We start from the raw sequence: 17915 nt of genomic DNA on the forward strand, positions 1-17915 counted from the left end.
CACACACATAATCAGAGACATGTTCGAAAAAAAGATATCTGATCTTTATTACAACGACATGACAGGGGAATCTCATCATGAAGCTTACATTCATTTCAGACACCATCCTTCCACAGTCCTCTGATATATTTTTTCCCCTGTTATGGATACCATATTGCCCTGCCCTCCCAAAAGGATGAAAATTGTATACATGTTAACTAGATATAGAAATCTTTGTGATGCACAGATATATCCAAGTTAAATTAAAACAAACAAAAGAGACAATCCATACAAAATTGCCATACAAAATATCAGACAAATAAAGCGCATTCCTGACCATCCCTCAAAGTTTCATAGCACAGTTTTAAAGGTACTTATTTGAAAACAGTCATTTGACCAGTTTAAAGGCACACATTGGCGATAGGGTGGAAAGCAGGAAACAGGCATGACTCTGATATCAGTTCAGCAGCTCTTTTTATCAGAAAGAGTTAAAAACTGATCTCTGTTCAGTTAACACAGAACCTAGTACACAATGTACATAATCTATTCAGTGACCACATAGGGGCACGAGGTTCATTTTCGACTGCTTTTGGAGACTGTTTAAAGCAATGCGTGATAATCACCTGTTGCACCTGCGGTTCTTTCTCTTACAACATATTTATCTCAGGCGAAAAGTAAAATCTAGCTCCTCTCAAAAAGAGAAATCAAAGGACCTGAACGTATATGGCAGCTGAACAGATCATGTATCCACTCGACTCCCCCACCCCCCAACCCCAACACAGCCATCTACATCTTCTTTCAGTTCCTTGTTGTCATGGTTACACAGTGAAGCAACATTACTGCAAGGCCTGACCAGAAGAGCTCCAACTCTTCAATACGCCTAACTGATCTGTCCTGAACAGACTGCAGTGAACAAAGACAGAAGAGGGGAAACTGTCTTTAAACAGTTACAACAAAGTAATAATAATATGAATCTTTTATATGTGTGTGTACGTGTGTGTGTCCTGTATGGTACATGCACGTCAAATACCCTGAGAGCATGAGTATGAGTACTACAGCGTGCCCATCAGTGTATTGCTGTCACGCCTGCCCTACACGTGTGCCGGTCACAGGTTTTCCCCGGGCTGATACTGTGGCTCTGTGGCGGTGAAGTAATCCTCCAGGAAGGACTGGAGGTACTCAAAGGTATGCCTCTCATCAGGCTCCCGCCTCCAGCACTGCAGCATCAGTTCATGGAGCGAGGTCGGGCAGCCCGGGGCACAAGGCATCCGGTAGCCCCGCTCCACCTGCTCCAGCACTTCACGGTTGTTCATTCCTAAAAAGAGACATAGGCAGAGAGCGGGAATGTTGGCATTTGAGAGAGAGACAAAAGTGCCAATGGATTCTGAAGAAAATAAAGATCTGACCACTTCCAGTATTGTAATTTATAAATGGTGCATAAACATCTGGAATTCTTTACATAGTAGATGTGAATGGTCTTAAAGTGAAACAGGTCTGTCCATCGGGGGGGGGGGGGGGGTTCTGTATATTTTGGAAAACTGTATAAACCCCAGTATTTCAGGACTTTTATAGCCCTCTGAATTTGAACCATGACACGTGCCAAAACAATCTTTGTGGGCCCCCGGCAACTTCAGCTTTTTCATCAACGCAAAATTCAGTTTAAAGGCACACTGATGGGCATCCAGTGAGCATTACGGACCTGTTATTTCAATCAGGAATGGTTTTAAATTTTTACGAGTGGAGTCACAGAACTTTATGATCCCCTCACATTAGTGCTCTTCAATTAGTCTCAAATTATTCTTTTTGACAGCCCTCTATAAGAGGTTTGTAATCACAGCCAGACTGGCAGTAATTTTCTGGTTTCTCTCTTTCTGTCTTTCTTTTTGTTTTTTTAAATATAAATGTTTTGTCCGTTTGGTTTTCCAATGTGGTACATACAGTACCAGGGAAGCACATAAGCTGCATGTTAGTTTACACAAGAGGTTAACAGGTTCTTTAGAGATATTCTTCATTCATCCGCTGCGATTAGGTTTCTTTGAGACTGCTTTTCCAGATGGTTGATAGTGTATAAAAAATTTTAAGAATGTAGATGAAAAATAACCCCTGGGAATTTCACTGTGGATAAGGAAAAACCTGTTGCTGCATGTGAATTAAGAAACAGAGCAGTACCTGGATATGGCACACGTCCCTTAGTGATGAGTTCGGTTAGTAGGATGCCAAAGCTCCAGACATCTGACTTGATAGTAAAGCGTCCATATAGCGCAGCTTCTGGAGCCGTCCACTTGATGGGGAACTTCGCCCCTGAAACCATGGCAACACAGTGGAGATGCATAATCATATAATTAGGATAGGTTGTGTATAAAAATATAGACATGGAGGCAGAAGGAAACTGTTAATCACAGCAATGTGCGAGTGTGGCTCTTTTTCTTAGGCGCACACAGTTAATGTGACATCGTGCTACCTTGTCTGGCTGTGTACTCGTTGTCCTCGATGAGTCTAGCCAGGCCGAAGTCGGCGATCTTGCACACCAGGTTGTCTCCAACGAGGATGTTGGCTGCTCGCAGGTCACGATGGATGTAGTTCATCCTTTCGATGTACGCCATTCCAGCTGCAATCTGCACACCCACACAGACGACAGGTGCTCAGACCTGTGGTAGATTATAAGCTGTTTTCTTTCTTTTTTCCAGTGTGCCTGACTATAACTCACCTGTGCAGCCATGTCGACCAGCTGAGGCAGCTTCAGACTCTGCCCCTCTCCATCTTTCAAGAAGTCCAGCAAACTTCCTAAATTAAAAAAGTTACAGGTGAGGTACAGGTGGGATCACGACAGACTCTTATACCTGCTGCGGTCCAGAAAAATAAAGAGAATCTGGTTTTGGTAGGGATTCTGCATTTTGTTTAGCGGGGAATCAAGGGGGTGGGGGGGCCCTTAACTCTGACCTTCCACTTCACACAGTGCCACCTTAAGTCACCATCCCTTCTGCTAATTCATTATTGTGTGGCGTGAAAGCCTTCGCTGGTGACTGCTTAGGTTTTTGTTCTTGGTAGTTTGTTTGATGCCAAGCAAGCAGGATATCTGAAAAATGTCCTTTTGAAAGATGGATGAAAGTTAGAGTGGCAGCCAATTAAAAATAATTATTAGTGCAGGTCTGGAAGTGTGGTCTACTTATTTATTTATTTATTTACTAGAAAGATTTCATTACTAGATAGGGAGTTTCTGAGAACCAGCTTTAATTTCCCAAGAACTACTGCACTTAATTAAAGAAATCTACCCATTGTTATTTGTTTATACGTTTATCCTGGTAATATCTGTATATTATTTTGCTCTGTCGGCGTATTATGATGACAAATTCAGAGGTTTGTCAACTCATTTAGGGAAGTAAAAGCCAGTCCAATTTATGGGGCGTTCAAATGTTCATTGAGGTTTCTACCTGCTGTAAGGGCAGCATTTCATATCTACAGTGTGTCAACCACACGTGGCGGTTTTACTTTTCCTGATACCTTGGCTCATGAACTCAGTGATAATGTAAATGGGCTCCTCAGACACAACGGCGTAGAGCTGCACCAGCTTGTCATGACGGAGTCTCTTCATGATCTGAGCCTCCTCCAAAAAGGCCTCGGGGGACATGGTTCCTGGCTTCAGAGTCTTCACCGCTACCTTGGTGGTGCCGTTCCACATGCCTGGCATACAGAAAAGCGTGTGTTAGCGCACACCTCAGAACCTGGACGAATGCACCTGTCTTTATGTCAGTGTGACACGGGGATGGGTGCATATACTGTACATCCACTGTACCCAACAAATATGACAACACAAACACCAACACATACAGATGTACAGTAGATATCTGCCTGATATAAATATCTGTATGTGTGACAACAGGTACACAACATGCAGGCTATTTTGCATGCATATGACAGAGCATGCATGATGTGTGAGAGAGATGAAGAGGAAGGGAAGGGGGAGGTTCTGGTCTTACGTCAAAACCAGCAGTACTTGAGCTACATGGACAGACACAGAGCTCGGCCGGGCCTCAGGGAGAAACTCTGCACGGCTCAGAAAGCCAAAACGCTGGGATTTGACAGAAATTTCCGTAAGTGTAAATGCAAAAACATCTTTTTGGCAATGCCAGGTAATTCAACTGGAATACACATACTATCTAAAATACACTGACATAAATGGCCATCAACAGGGCAGACAATGAGTGCTACCAACAATGTTTGCCACAGGACAGCAGCAGACACTACAAAGGACAATGACAGACAGCTTTCCCTCTGTGCCTCTAGAGGGTGTCAGAGGTTGGCGGCGTCGGTCTCACCCATCCACACGTCCCCAAAGCAGCCCTGCCCCAGCTTCTGTTGCAGGGCCAGCGTGTCCCTCGGTACCTCCCAGGCGTCCCGCCCGAGACCCATGGTGAGCGGGGTGGAGTTGGGACAGGCCTTTGTCAGGTAATAACACAGCCCGTCATTAGAGCCTAAGTAAGGAAGGAAGAGGAGGAGGAGGAGGTAGGTGGCAAGAAGGTGGAGATGGGGGGGTGGGGTTAAGAATGGATGAAGAAAAGGGGGTGAAGTGGTGGGTGGAAAGATGGAAGGAAGAAGGGTGGGTGGGAGAGGTGACAAAGAGGTGAAGTGAGATGATGAAACATGCACATGCAGTCACAGGGGACGAGGAGAACAACTTTACACACCTGGATGTAAAACACACTTTTTGAAAATTTTTATTAAGTATTTGCCTCAGAAAATGTAAAAACAGGTGCAGACTACATCTGACAATGATGTGTGCGTTCCTACGTCTGTGTGGTCTGATCCTCAGGTGTATTTGTTGAAGATACAGGAAGAGAGCAAGAAACACAGATCACGGGGCTTTACCGTGTTTGCTCCTCACACCAGAAATGTTTACTGATGTTCTTCGAACTCAACAAACGCTTACGTGTTATATGTGACTGCTGCAGTTTTAATGTGTTTTCATTCTGGTGTGCGTCTGTTGTTATCTCGCCTCCTCTCCCCCACACGCATCCCCTCCCCTTTGGCCCTACCCATCCAGACTTCTCCAAACTGGCCGTTGCCCAGTTTCTTAATCAGCTGGAGAGATTCACGGGGAATCTCCCACATATCCTTGGTCTTCACTGATAAGTCGGCCAGCTTAGGCATGCCCCGCTTACAGCTGCCAATCAAACGGCAGCACAGTCCCGCTGCTCTCTCTGAGAGCGAGAGGGAGAGACAAACAGGCAGGCAAAAAAAAAAAGGAAACAGGAGGAAAAGAAAACAGCAGGTGCAGAGATAAAGGAAGAACAAGACAGGTTGCTTATGCGCTTATGCAATTGACAAGTTAACCGAAAACTAAAGGCGCAAGGAGAAATTCAGCACAACAGACATAAACAGACACTCTGAACAGCAGCAGCATGTGTAGATACAAAAAGGCAAAACAGGGACACTTGAGTTATGCTGATAAAACTGTCAGGTGGCTTCTGATTATCACAAACTGCAAAAAAAAAAAATTCAGTAGCAGCCACTAGGGGGCAGATTTATACTGACAGAGGAAGCACAGGGTGTGAGCCCTTCTTGTTACACAAACTCTAAATAAAGGTTAAAAAGTCTGCAGTGATCAGTGGTTAAAGCACTCAGATACATTTAACAAAGTAAATATGATTAACCATGTCTCACAAACACATCATTACAAGTTTCCTAACTGTGAAGCATATCAAAATGTATTTTAAACATAGTACGTCATTTTTATGAAACGCCAAAGTGTAAACTCCATTTTAATGTTGCGGCTGTTGAGGTTTACCTCAGTTTGATAACTTGATAAGGAAGTTGGTAAAACAATCATATTAAAAGCTTAATATCCATCATTAATTTTTATTCAAAACACGAATCTGCAGAGTAAAGCAACGTAAGCCGCAAAAAAATGGAGGCACCACAGTGCTGCACGTGTGCAGTACTTTGGTTACTGCACCTACTTTCTGTGCCACTCAAATACTCTAATTATGAGCATTTGAGTGGCACAGAACAGAATGAGATTGTAAATGTTGCTGATGCAGGTTTAAAGCCGAAGAGGCAGAAGCAAAAGAATGCTTTCACACTCCGAAGGAAAGGCAGAAAGGAGTGCACATTTCCTGCATTTCTGTTACCTTGGTAGTGCACGACCAACTGCTGCACGGTATCAAACTGTGATCTGGTGGTGATGTAGTAGCCGCCATTGTCTAGCTTACGAATCTTGTAATGCTTCACGTGGTCTCCCTTGTTGTCGTCCCAGTCACGGATGGAAAGAGAGTAAGCACCTGCAGAGAGGCGGGAGAAGGGAGAGGATTCAGATCTGTGTGTGTGTGTGTGTGTGTGTGTGTGTGTGTGTGTGTGTGTGTGTGTAGCCATCTCACCCTTGGTGGTCTCGCTCTCTCGTATGAGGAAAGTTCCCCTTGGGTTGCCGTGACCCAGCAGTTGTCTCTCCGCATCCTTCCTTCCCATCTTCCCAAAATACCACCTGTCACCACGACAACATCACACAGGTCACCCACAGAAAATGGCAAACCCTCGCTTGACCTCTGCCTTCAGACTACATGTCAATCACACAGCATAATCGCTCGCTTCAAACAGGGCATGTGCTACTGCTTGTGAACTCACTCCTCAGCTTGTATGGAGTCCACTGGAGCTACGTAGTTGGAGGGGATGTAACCCGAGTTGCCGGTGTCCAGAGAGCGAGCTTCCCACCAGTCGCCCTCTCTACAAAAGACACACACGCACATGTAAAATTCATCGTTTGCAAAACACCAGTGCTCAAAGGTTTTCGGTTACTGAGCAATGTCACTGTTTTTGAAAGAAAGATCTGTAGCTTTTATGCAAAATAACATGAAAATAAACAGAAATAAATGGCAGTTAATAAGAAAGCCACTACAGAAACCTTCATTCTAATTAGGTTGTGCTGGTGAAAAAACCTATATAACCTCGGTAGCTAAGTGTCTAAAACAGCGACCTTTGTGGGTTCAATTCAGTTGCCATATGTATATATAACCCTTAAAAAAAACCTCTCTCAGAGTGCAATGTTGAGAAACAAAGGTGATTCCAAGCAGGAAACACCAAAAATTCAAGTTTTTTTATACCCCAGTGTGTACGACTGCCTCTACAAAACACCACAATACGGCTCTTACAGGTACTGTGTAATAATATTGCCAGCCAAGATCATACGAGGCATCGTTTTCTCAAACTAGAGACCCTGACGTACTTTACTTCTTGTTCAGTTATGCGCTGCAGTCTCACATTTCTTTCATTTGTTAACACTCTGGTCAAAGGTAGTTTGCCCTATTCTTTGAAGGAAGCAGTGTGTTACACATCATTGATTTTTTTCCTCTTAGATCAACAATACAGAAATGTGTCAGAAAGAAACTTCCCTTTGTGATACTAATCAAACACACGACCGCTGAAGCGGATTAGCTTTTCTAGTTATTTTGGGCTGTGCTAAAAGTACCGAAACAGGCTTTTTAACACAAGCACAAACACTTGAACACAGAAGTGGTGGCGAAGTAGGTTCAAAAACAGATATTAATTTATGAATAGTGACTCTATTAATCATTTATTGTCATTTAAAACATTTTTCATCAATGTTACTTTTGAAAAAAAATGTACGATTCTAAATTACCCCAAACTTTTGAGTTGTATTGAATGCCTGCTGGGAGCAGCTGTGGTTATGTTTGATGAAGTGAAAAATGCAAATAACCTCTTGAGGGAAGATAAATTAGCCTTTTTTTAGCAAACCAAATGATCTTCATGTAACTAAAAGCAAAACTAAAAGCATAGATCGGAAAGAAGATTAGCAGCTTAGGTGTGAACTTAGGTAAAAGAAACCCCAAAAACTCCCGTCTGAATGTAAATCATCATATAAATGGGATTTGGGATTTCTGAGCAGGGCAAAGTGTTTTGTTTTTTTTCAAGAACAAAAGATTGTCAGCATTGCCAGCAGCAGCTGAGACCTCTGGCAGTTCACGGTGTTAATGGGTGGTATTTAATTGCAGCCTGTGGTATTTAATGTATGCAAACAAAATTAATTACCTCTCAGAAGTCCTTAGTGATTTAATTTAACGCCTTTAACACAGATCACATTAACATTGTTTCATGAGCTCCTGACACAGATTGTCGTGTTTCTTAATGATGGAGATATATTTATGTGGGGGGTTTTCCGCTTTGTTTTTCATTAAAGCAATGTGTAAAAAAAAAAGTATACTCACGTGTTGTTAATAATTTGGAATTTTTCTCCTTTTTGGAAAGTGAGGTCGTCCTCAGTGCGGGCATCATAGTCGTACAGCGCTATAAAGAGAGTTACTCCACCACCTGCACATGTGTTCAAACAAGAAAGAGAATGATTGGCCGGTATCGTCAAGGTCTTTTGAATATGTCAGTGCAGACATAGACTGAAAAACAGCAGGAGGGCTAATACGATGTTAATTGTTTAGAGGGACTGTAAATTCATCTTTCTCACAAACAAACACACACAGGCTCAGCTCTACCTGTTATGGCTCCTGACCGCTGGTTGATTTTGGTGTTGGGGAATGCGCTGTTGGACAAGAAGCCCTTGTTGAAGTCCGGGATGGTCTGAGTCGGGTCAGGACAGTATCGGCCCTGATTCAAGGCCACGGAGCTCCCACCTGCGTTGCTAGGAGACAGATCTGCTATGTCTGCTGCTTCTTTGGCAGACTTCTTCTGCTTGCAACAGGCACACCCCATGATAACCAGCACGGAGACGGCGTCTGTGAAAGCAACGCAGCAAAGCAGCGTTACAGTAACAAGACACAACTTTTTTTTAATGTGAGAAGTCAAAATCTTCTTTTTTCTTTTTTTTTTTCATTATTTTTCATTTCTTTTAAAAAAATTCTTGCATTCTTGTGAATATGTGCAAGAGAAAAGGTTTGCTAAGGCTAGACCAGAGTTTTTTGCGTTTTGAGGGCAGATGTCCTGGGAAGTGGGCATTGCAGACTCTCGCTGCCTTTAGGAGGACTGGGACCTTAACTGTGGTTTTCATGGCCAAAGTGTTTGATCCCCTCAGAATACTCAACATTTTGCTTTTTTTGTTGTTGCTAAAGTTTGCCTGTTAATGGATGCTGATTTTTATGGAATAAAAAAAAAATTCAAAAACAGCAGATTATAAAGTCACCTGAATGAGTGCCGAAACATTTTTATCCCACTGAAAATGCCACATCTAGATGAACAGAATCAACTTTCTTGGATTTGCTTTACATAGATGACTGGGCATGCATCGAGACAGCTTATACTGTTTAAGCAAGCACACCCAAGAGGTGCGATCCTAAATTTCCCAAATAGTGCCCATAAAAAGCAAAAACTCTACTCGATTTAAAATGTGGCTCATCTCCCCTTCAGAGTCGTCTACTCATGCACCTCTACATGCTCTTACACTCAAAATGCTTGTTCTGACATCGTTACGATGACGCCATATTAAAAAGGGAAAAACCTGGTGTTATATTTACTGCCTTTGCACTACTTAACACTTTACACTATTTGACTTCATAGCACCATCTTGCTTACGCTGATGCATGCATTGCAGGCAGCGCTAATAACGATGATAACGTTGAAGCTAGCAACGCCATATTGATATATGACACGTACCACGAGCATCTACTTTCTTGTTGCATTACACGGCTGTCAGTGCATGTCAGGTAGATACGCGACGATTTTGCACACAAATCCTGTTTAAACTTTCACCAATCTCTAATACCAGCGATACGTTGAAAAGCCCTCAAAGAGACAGACCACATTTAAGTCCGCCTACATAATTTCCACAATCTTTTTATACAAGCTAAGACTTCAAACACAAATCAGTAGAAAGTGAAACCAACACAAATCAGCATACAGGGGGTTAAAAAAAATATGGAGAACTGTAAAGAGAGAAGTAAAAAAATTTAAATATAAAACTTAACTTCCCTGAACAAGGAAGAGGAGGAAGAAAGCGAAAAAGGGGTGGAGGTAGGGCGGGAAGGAGAAGTTAACTTATTCTCACCTGATGTCTTCCTCTGTCAGATCATCTGTCAATCACCATCGCAGCTGGAAAAAAAAAAAAAGAGGGAAAAGGTGAGTGACAAGGGCTGGAATGAGAGAGCGGGGCAAAGGGAGGATGAGTGGCAGAGAAGCGGAAAGGGAAAAGGTGGGGGAGAATGTGAGCGAAAGCCTCGAGAGCGGTAAAGCATGAATAAAGAGATGTGTGAAGGCAGAAGTGAGGAGGCAGAGAGGTTAGAGAAAGAAGAGTCAGAGACAGCTCGAGATAAGGATAGACAGTGAGAGATGTGAGGTTAGCCACTTCCCTTTTTGCTTGTTTCGAGAGAGGGTATTCAGCCATTCTCTCTGGTCAACAGCTGTGAGTGTGAGTGTATGCATGCGCATTAACACGCCTGCTTTCTCTGTTCGAGCATGTGATGAAATAAGCCCATAAATGTCAGGATTACAGCAGAGTAACTGACACAAAGTGACCGTCTGTAACAGTGCGAAATGCCTTTGTGTTGATTAGCACGAATGTACGCAACCTTGACTTCCAGTTTCCAGCTAACTGTCAGGCGTTGCCAAAGCAAAAACCATCATAGAAAGGAATGTAAACGTGAAAAATTAGGTTGTTTCCAACATCATTTCTTTAGGAAAACCTAAATGAACCACTCAGCAGTTTATTAGTTTTGCTTAGCTTGGTTCAAAAGTTGGGAAATATGCTTATTCCCTTTTTAGAGAGTAAGCAGAGATTATCGAGAGGTCGTCATTTATTTATTTTCCAAATATGAAACCTCTGCCGAATTAAAGAGGTAGCGGAGGTCAATGAACAAAGAACACATTAAATGCCACAAAATAACTAAAAGAAGACAGTTTCCTTTTGGGGTGGCGGCTCAGGACGTAGGACAAGTCACCTCCTAATCAGAGAGGGTTGGTGGTTCCATCCTTGGCTGTTCTAGTCTGCTGGTACTCAACTTTGAGTTTCTCCTGATGTGAATATTAGATAGAAAGCGCGCAGGAAAACATGCTTGTAAGACTGTGTGTGAGTGAGACGTGTTGTGTGGAGCAGAAAAGTGTTTTGTAGGAACCATTTCATTTACACTGAGCTGGACAGCTTTAGCTTTTGGACTGTATGTCATAAAGCAAACAGTCTGGCTTTTCATGTTCTTGTTTTCTCTTTACAAGTCAACTAGAAGAAAATGGCCACCATCACACATCCTGGTCATAGTTTTTTCTCCCTGTTCTCAATAAAAGCGCACTAATAAGAGAGTTTTATCTTTGTAGTGTCATATAATGCACATATAATGCAAAGTCCCTTCAGATGGCAATTTTTTGTTTGTTTTACCCTTCTTGGTTATTATGCGGTGGTCAAAAGATTAAACAGTGGTGCCCAAAGTTGCCTTCAAAAGACTATGAAATAATTCACATCAACTAGTTTTCTCTGAGAGCGGTTGTAGACCTCTTCATTAGTTTCAGCTAGGTGTAGCTATCAGACTGATAACTGTGTACACAATGGCCACGGGATACAAACTGGCAACCTTTGAAGAAAAAAGCTCCAGGCTCCAGCCACCCCACCTACTGAGGAATGTGGGGGAAGTCACACAAAGGGAGAACAATACAAGTTATAGCAGCATCAGCAGCAAAAAAAGGTGATTTACTTTCATTACAGAAAACACACCAGAGGTCCAAGTGAGCAGCGTCAAGTTTGTCCCAGCAAACCTCTCCATCTTTAAAGCAGCAAAAGCTGTTCTAACCTACATCGAGACGACCGCGCTCAAAGCGAAAGCGCGCAAAGCCTCTATGTGTGCGCAATCCTGCACACACACACAAACACTTATTCACTATCAGGCTGGCCATCATGAGAGCTGCAGGAAGTTAGCCCTGTTTGAGTTTCCTGTCCACCCCTGTGATCGCTCCCCCCTTTTCCTGGAAACTGAGGACAGAGTCCACACACACACACAAACACCCACCCACCCCCAGTGCACACACCCAGACTTTCCTCTGTGTTGCTGCTGTTGTCTACTCCATGCCCACACCCCTCCGACAGCAGTCGTTCATTCTTATTCCCTTCACCCTCCCTTCAGCTTCTCCTTTCTTTGTGACAGTCCACAGAAAGTAGAAGTGGCAGAGGATGCAAAAGGACCCTTCTCCCTTTCATCTTTATCTCCATTTCGCCCTCTCCCTCACCTCATCTTCTTCTGCATGTCTAAGACTGACAGATGACCACAGGTTGAACTGATACAGTAACAGATAGGTTTTCACATACTGGAAGTGTTTGCAGGGCAGCTGCAAAACCCATTGTTCTCAACTAGATAATCACTCTCTCATCCGCCATTTTCTCTGCACATAGAATAACATCTGATTATTAACAGGACCGTACATCTTCACACCTTAATTTAAAAAACAAAAAAAGAACACATGCACACACTTGTGGAGGTCACACGGCACAAAGCACAGCCTAGAGTGAGGTGCAAGGCACGCAAGTGTGCTCCTACATACCAGTAAGTGACACAGTCAAGATACCGGTACAGATTTAAACACAAACCCATATGCGAGTGTATTTCCTCCTCGTTGTTGTTTTTTTTGTTTTTGCCTTGTGATAACATTCAGGGTTTTGGTTTCAGTCTACCATTAGGTAGATGAAGGTACTAGAGCAGACTATGAGTGTGGGTGTTTGGTGGTATTGGCAATGAGTGGTGAGGTGGGGGTTGCAGAGTCAAACTGATACCCTGCATATATGTTGTGACTTGTGTAAAAAAAAGCAGAGAGTGCGCTAAACACCAGCATGCGTAACGATCCAGCAAACAATCCAGTTCCTCTTTGACACCATAATGAAAAAATGAGACGGCAGACGCAAGAAACAGCTGTAAAATGAACGGCTTGCAGTTTTTACCAGATGTGTGTCAAGATTATTATCAGTAGGTCAGTCATATGTGCAGACACAAAACCTTTCACCTTATGCTCAACAAAATGCCACACTCTGATATCACATAGCACATCACATTTGACCATCCTATAAGTGCACTTTCTTTTTGCATCTTCTTTTTAAAAAACGCAGGTGTCAAAACTAAACATCTGACTGGGTGCTGCATGTCAAAGCGGATTTTTTTAATAGCAGCTGACAAACATACAGAAGACACTATAATAAAACTCTGTGAAAGAGAAGCTACTTCCTCTGGTGGGGAGAAGCGCGGTGTTGGTTTGTGATACGTTTGTCTACAATAGCGGGGCCTTTTACACCTCGTGCTAATCACTGATATCTGTTTCAGATATTAAAATCCTCGAGTTCTTTTCACTCACTTCATGTGCTACTTCGCCCAAACACCCGCATTTCCCCTCTCGATCATTGGAACGGTACAGTTTCGTTACACACGGTTTTCACTTGATGTCATTAAAAAAAAAAAAAAAAAAAAAAGGTCGACAATAAAATTTTTTAAAAGAAACAACAACAAGAGGAATCCCTGATGACTTTTTAATGCCAGCTCTAACTGCAGTGAGCACTGCTGATTAAATTTCATTCATCTCCATTGTCTCAGACAGGAGACATAAATCTTGGAAATAGGACTTCAAAACCTGCGTACCTGCATTTCTGGGTCTTGCTTTTGTTGTTTTAGCTTAAACTAACCTTCAGGTAAACAGAGTGGGAGAAACCAGACTGTAAAAATACTCCTGCATTCGACATTTTACGATGTAAAAGACGTCAATGGCATCATTTTAGAAATTCTTGCAAATGTATTCAAATTACAGCTTTCAGTCCTCAGGGTAAGTCTCTCCAGGCTCTTCCTGGGAGACCTCTGCAAGCAGAGTGAGCTGCATCCACAAACCGGCATCTTCACCTTTCTCTGCAGCTGTTCAGCGGGTTTAGATCTGAGCTTAGCTCGACCAACCAAGGACAGAGACAGATGCCTGTATTCGCATTCTTTATTGCCACTACTGAGCAGGTATACTCAGCTCTCAACATAATGTGGTGTAATAAATCTTCTGAGTTTCTTATTTTATTTTAAGAGGCCTTGCTTAAATCAAATAAAATGCTCTTACTTGTCCACTATATTCCATTCAGCTTCATGCTAGTCAAAATCTTTGTGGTTCCACAGACCTGCATGCTACACAAACATACGTCATTATGCCACAAACTAAAGAAAAAGGGGTATTTCCACTAGTTTGTAAGACATACAGATCGTCGCCTTGCTGAAAGGTGTGGCCCAGTCTCATGGTGTTTCTCCACTGACCCCTATGCATTTGGCTACGTTCACTCTTCCCTCAATTCTGTTTCCCTGTTCCTGCCTCTGAAAATAAACCACCGCGCTTCACCGATGGGATGAGATTAGCCACGCTATGAGCAATGCATGGTATTTGCCAGATATGGTGGTTGGAGTTCTTTCCCAAAAAGTTACTTTTGCCTTTTTTTTTCTCTCTGCCTTTTTTTCTCAGACTACTGAATTTTCTTTGTCTACATGACAGACAAGTAAAAGCAAAGATGCGTAGGCATCTAAAAATACATGCAGCAAAATAAATACCAAATGTGACAGACTGAGCACTCTGTAAACTTTATGTGCAAAATGTCTCCTCTTCGAGATTAAGTTAAGAATGTTAATCTGAGAATCAGTGGATATAATGTAGTCAAACTGCAAGCACCTGAAAAAACTAAGTCACACTTCATTGAGTACGGTCACCTTTGCTTTTGATAAATGGAGATCTGCTGTGTGTTCACTCGGAACAATTAAAGGAAGCAAATAAAACCACATTCATTGCATTCTTACAGAATCACAATAACATCACCCTCCACCACCATCGTCACTCTCACAAATATCTAAAATCTGAAGGACACACCCTTTCCTGAACAGTGGACTGTAGATAAGCTGCTCCCAGCGGGAAAACTCACTGTAGCAACACACACACACACAGTGTTTCGTATTCTTACACCAATTCTGCACCAATCTTAGACTGCCTCCACCCTTCTTCTCCCTCATCTCTCTTTCTTTACCTTCCTTGCACTTCACCTTTCTCTCTCTCTCTCTCTCTCTCTCCCCCCACTGACTCTCTCACCCATGGGCAGGAAACTCCACAGGATGCAGAGTGTGAGTGGGGCAGGAATGATAGGACAATGGGAAACAAGCTGTCACTGAACCCTCACGCATACACACACAATAGCACACACATACTCTTAAACACAGGGAGACAGAGCTGGAAGGCAGCAGTGGAAAAGTAAGGTGCCTCGGTTATCGGGATGTCCTGTTTCCACATGATGTCATCATATCCTCCAGATACAGAGGCCCCGAGCTGGCTCGGCTGGAGGCATATATGAGCGTTTGCGTGCACTGAGGCTGAACACTTTCAGCCTGCTTCTTAAGAAATAGAGCATCATTGTCTGGTCCTTTGGGTTCATCATGAAGACTCTCCCTCGGATGACGGCATGGATGAAGACGTACAGAAACTTGTCAACTCGACCACACCGCCGCAGGGGTGCAGGGGTGTGTGACTATCAGGCTGCAGGCCTCATCTTGCATGAGTATTCACCTGTCACGGCCCTTCTCCGGTCCTTAAGAAAGCTGTGCGATGTGACTATGTCTTTTTCTAAACTTCTCACTAAAAAGCGTATCCACGCTCCTTTCCTTCCTGCCTTGCTCCAAGGCTAAAGACAGGAACTGACCTGGTAAAGAAACAGGAAGTGATGAAGTCCAGCCTTGGACAGCCTAATCCTGTTTCTCCCTGTCCAGCCCCTAAAAGATTTCTGGCCAACTCCCTTGCGGATATTTCAACGTTTTAATTTGTAATCTGTTACTTATCTGTAGCTTCCCGATCAGTGATTGGGGTGAAAAAAAAGGCATATACCTCCAACAATGAGGCTATGATAAAGCCACAGAAACCTCTTATACCTTTTCCTCAAGGTGGTTTCCTGTAGCCATGTGGCCAATTAGTCACATTTAGTGAAGGAATGTTTAACAGTCTCTTCTGGGTTTAGGCCTAAATGATGAACCCTATCCAGGCACGTTTTACCATAAATCCAGAGCCTGTATGATTTATTAAGCCGTTATTAAAGAAAAAGAAGAAGCTAAAAGGGCAATAACTAAGGTCTTATACTGGAAATGATCCATTTGAGAGGACCAATTTCTCTGGTAAATTCCGCTGTTGCAAAAAAAGAAAGAAAAATTGCACTATAAGCAAGTCTGATTTCTAAATATCACCCTCTGTGACATCTGTCTATCATGAAGAGTGGAAGTAAGCTACTGGTAAACCCACACTTGATTAACTTCTCATAGCAAGTAGACAAACTTCCTTTATTTCAAACAGATACCGACGTTTCTCAATTTTCACCAGAAGCTCAAAATCAAGGACAGCGCCCTGTGGCATTAGAAAAGTGGAAAATATTCTACTTATTTAGGCATTCAGCTCGCATCCTTTTAAGTCGTTACAGCTGAACTTTGTCTCGAGTCAAGCGATTTACTCACAAATAGGGCTGAAGTTTAAATAGGACGCACAGCCCACCTGTTGAATGACCCCACAATTTGGTAGTAAAGCACCTGTTTGGTTTATTTATTTTCATTTTTTTTTTGTTCGCTTTTTGTTTTTTTAGTCTCAAACACAGTAAGCCAGATGTGTTACACCGCTCTGATATTTACTTTGGAACAGAGAGCAGAAACTTACCTGACAAAAAGAAATCACTCCGGACAATCCTCGAGTCGGGACGCTCGGGGACGGAGGTGGGTGAAGCGAGAGCGCTGTCCGTGGGAGACTCGAAGGGGACACACGGGAGTGAAAGAGCCGCGCGCTGCTGCTGCCTGAGAGCGAGAGGATAAGGCAAGCGCGCGCCTCGGCCGGAAGGCTCGGAATGAACTTCACGCGCACAGCGAGGTCCACCCCACATAGGAAGAGAGTGCGTGCAGCGGACAGTTCAACAGTGTCGTTACGCTTAACAGAAACGATACATAGGAGCGTGTTCTCGGTAACTATGGCGTCAGACTGAGCTTACGGTCACGAGCTCAGCTTGGTTAAAACGTTAAAGGAATGCGCGCGCAATTGAGCTCATGATAAAGCAAACCGATAAGAAAGTTTTAAGATTTTTGTTTTGTAATCTCGAAAGAATGCGATAAAAAAAAAAAAAGCGATTAAAACGCTCCGGTTCTTCAACAGTGTATCCTACACACAGCTGGGGGAGTGTTTGCAGTCTCTTCGTGCGAACGATGCGCAGATGAGGTAGTGAGCTACACGTTTAGCCAACTCGTGTGAACGACAGGAAGACTGAATAAGATGTGTGACATCCGCGTGCAAGAAGGCAGAAGTGCAGCAGATGCTTTTGGGAGTGTGGCGGCTCACTGTGCCGGCACCTTTCTGTCTGTGATCTGCATATTTCAACAGAAATCGGACAGATGTTATTGGCACATCATTATAATTAGAGTTGCACAAGAAAAACTTACCTTCAAAAAGTTTTTTTTAAGCCTTTGTCGCCATCTTGCGGTTTGTTAATGTAACTTAATTAGCCCAAACTGCCCATATCCATTATAAGAAGGAAAGACTAAAAAAAAAAAAACCACACACACACACACACACACACACACACAACACTGTTGATTTTGATAACAAAGTAACTTTTATTGTATATAAAAATACAAGCTGTTTGTCTCATCTCAGCCTCAGTGTGCAACAGACAGAGAGGACTGAGTCATCAGTAGTATTGGTGTGATCAATGGCGTTTGTCTGACAAGCAAACATTCAGCAATGAAAACAATCTGAATCACCACACTGATTTTGATATGCCTGACCCAATTGCACCACCGCACCTGGCGTCTGTGTGACAAGAATGTGTGCAAGACAGCACCACTTGAGGTTCAAGTGTGAAATTAAAACCTAATGATAGACTTCAGTGCAAAAAAGAAGAAAAGGAACAAAATAAAGACAAAATGGTAACGCAATTTAAATACATGACATTCCAGGCGCAAAGCAGCATCAAAACATTAACACTG

The 17915-nt window shown here is 42.9% G+C and overlaps 1 protein-coding gene across 2 annotated transcripts; it reads right to left on the reverse strand.

Moving 5' to 3' along the window:
- Positions 1-22: 22 nt before the first annotated feature.
- On the reverse strand, positions 23-17338 carry yrk (Yes-related kinase). 2 transcript variants are annotated; one of them, XM_005932953.3, is made up of 13 exons: positions 16600-17338; positions 9980-10023; positions 8475-8714; positions 8196-8298; positions 6598-6696; positions 6354-6457; positions 6108-6257; positions 5013-5177; positions 3481-3660; positions 2687-2763; positions 2441-2594; positions 2149-2280; positions 23-1294 (listed from the first exon to the last, which is right to left on the reverse strand). In XM_005932953.3, exons 3-13 carry the CDS (start codon positions 8689-8691, stop codon positions 1086-1088), a joined length of 1590 nt encoding a protein of 529 aa, XP_005933015.1. In that variant the 5' UTR covers positions 8692-8714; positions 9980-10023; positions 16600-17338; the 3' UTR covers positions 23-1085. The 2 variants fall into 2 exon arrangements, with proteins under 2 accessions (XP_005933015.1, XP_005933016.1); XM_005932954.3 differs by lacking the exon at positions 5013-5177 and adding an exon at positions 4296-4451 and having other exon boundaries at positions 16600-17330.
- Between the last annotated feature and the right edge of the window lie 577 nt (positions 17339-17915).

The sequence above is a fragment of the Haplochromis burtoni genome, unplaced genomic scaffold (genome assembly GCF_018398535.1).
Source record: "Haplochromis burtoni strain Fernald_Lab_line unplaced genomic scaffold, NCSU_Asbu1 Contig_163, whole genome shotgun sequence".
NCBI lineage: Eukaryota > Metazoa > Chordata > Actinopteri > Cichliformes > Cichlidae > Haplochromis > Haplochromis burtoni.

Excerpts from the sequence above, each read along its gene's own strand:
- yrk (XM_005932953.3), bottom strand. The coding sequence starts at position 8,691 with ATGGGGTGTGCCTGTTGCAAGCAGAAGAAGTCTGCCAAAGAAGCAGCA. Across the intron at positions 6,697-8,195 it reads TTCCAAATTATTAACAACAC|AGAGGGCGACTGGTGGGAAG; the intron begins GTGAGTATACTT and ends TGTCTTTTGTAG. Across the intron at positions 2,764-3,480 it reads CACTGAGTTCATGAGCCAAG|GAAGTTTGCTGGACTTCTTG; the intron begins GTATCAGGAAAA and ends TTTTTAATTTAG.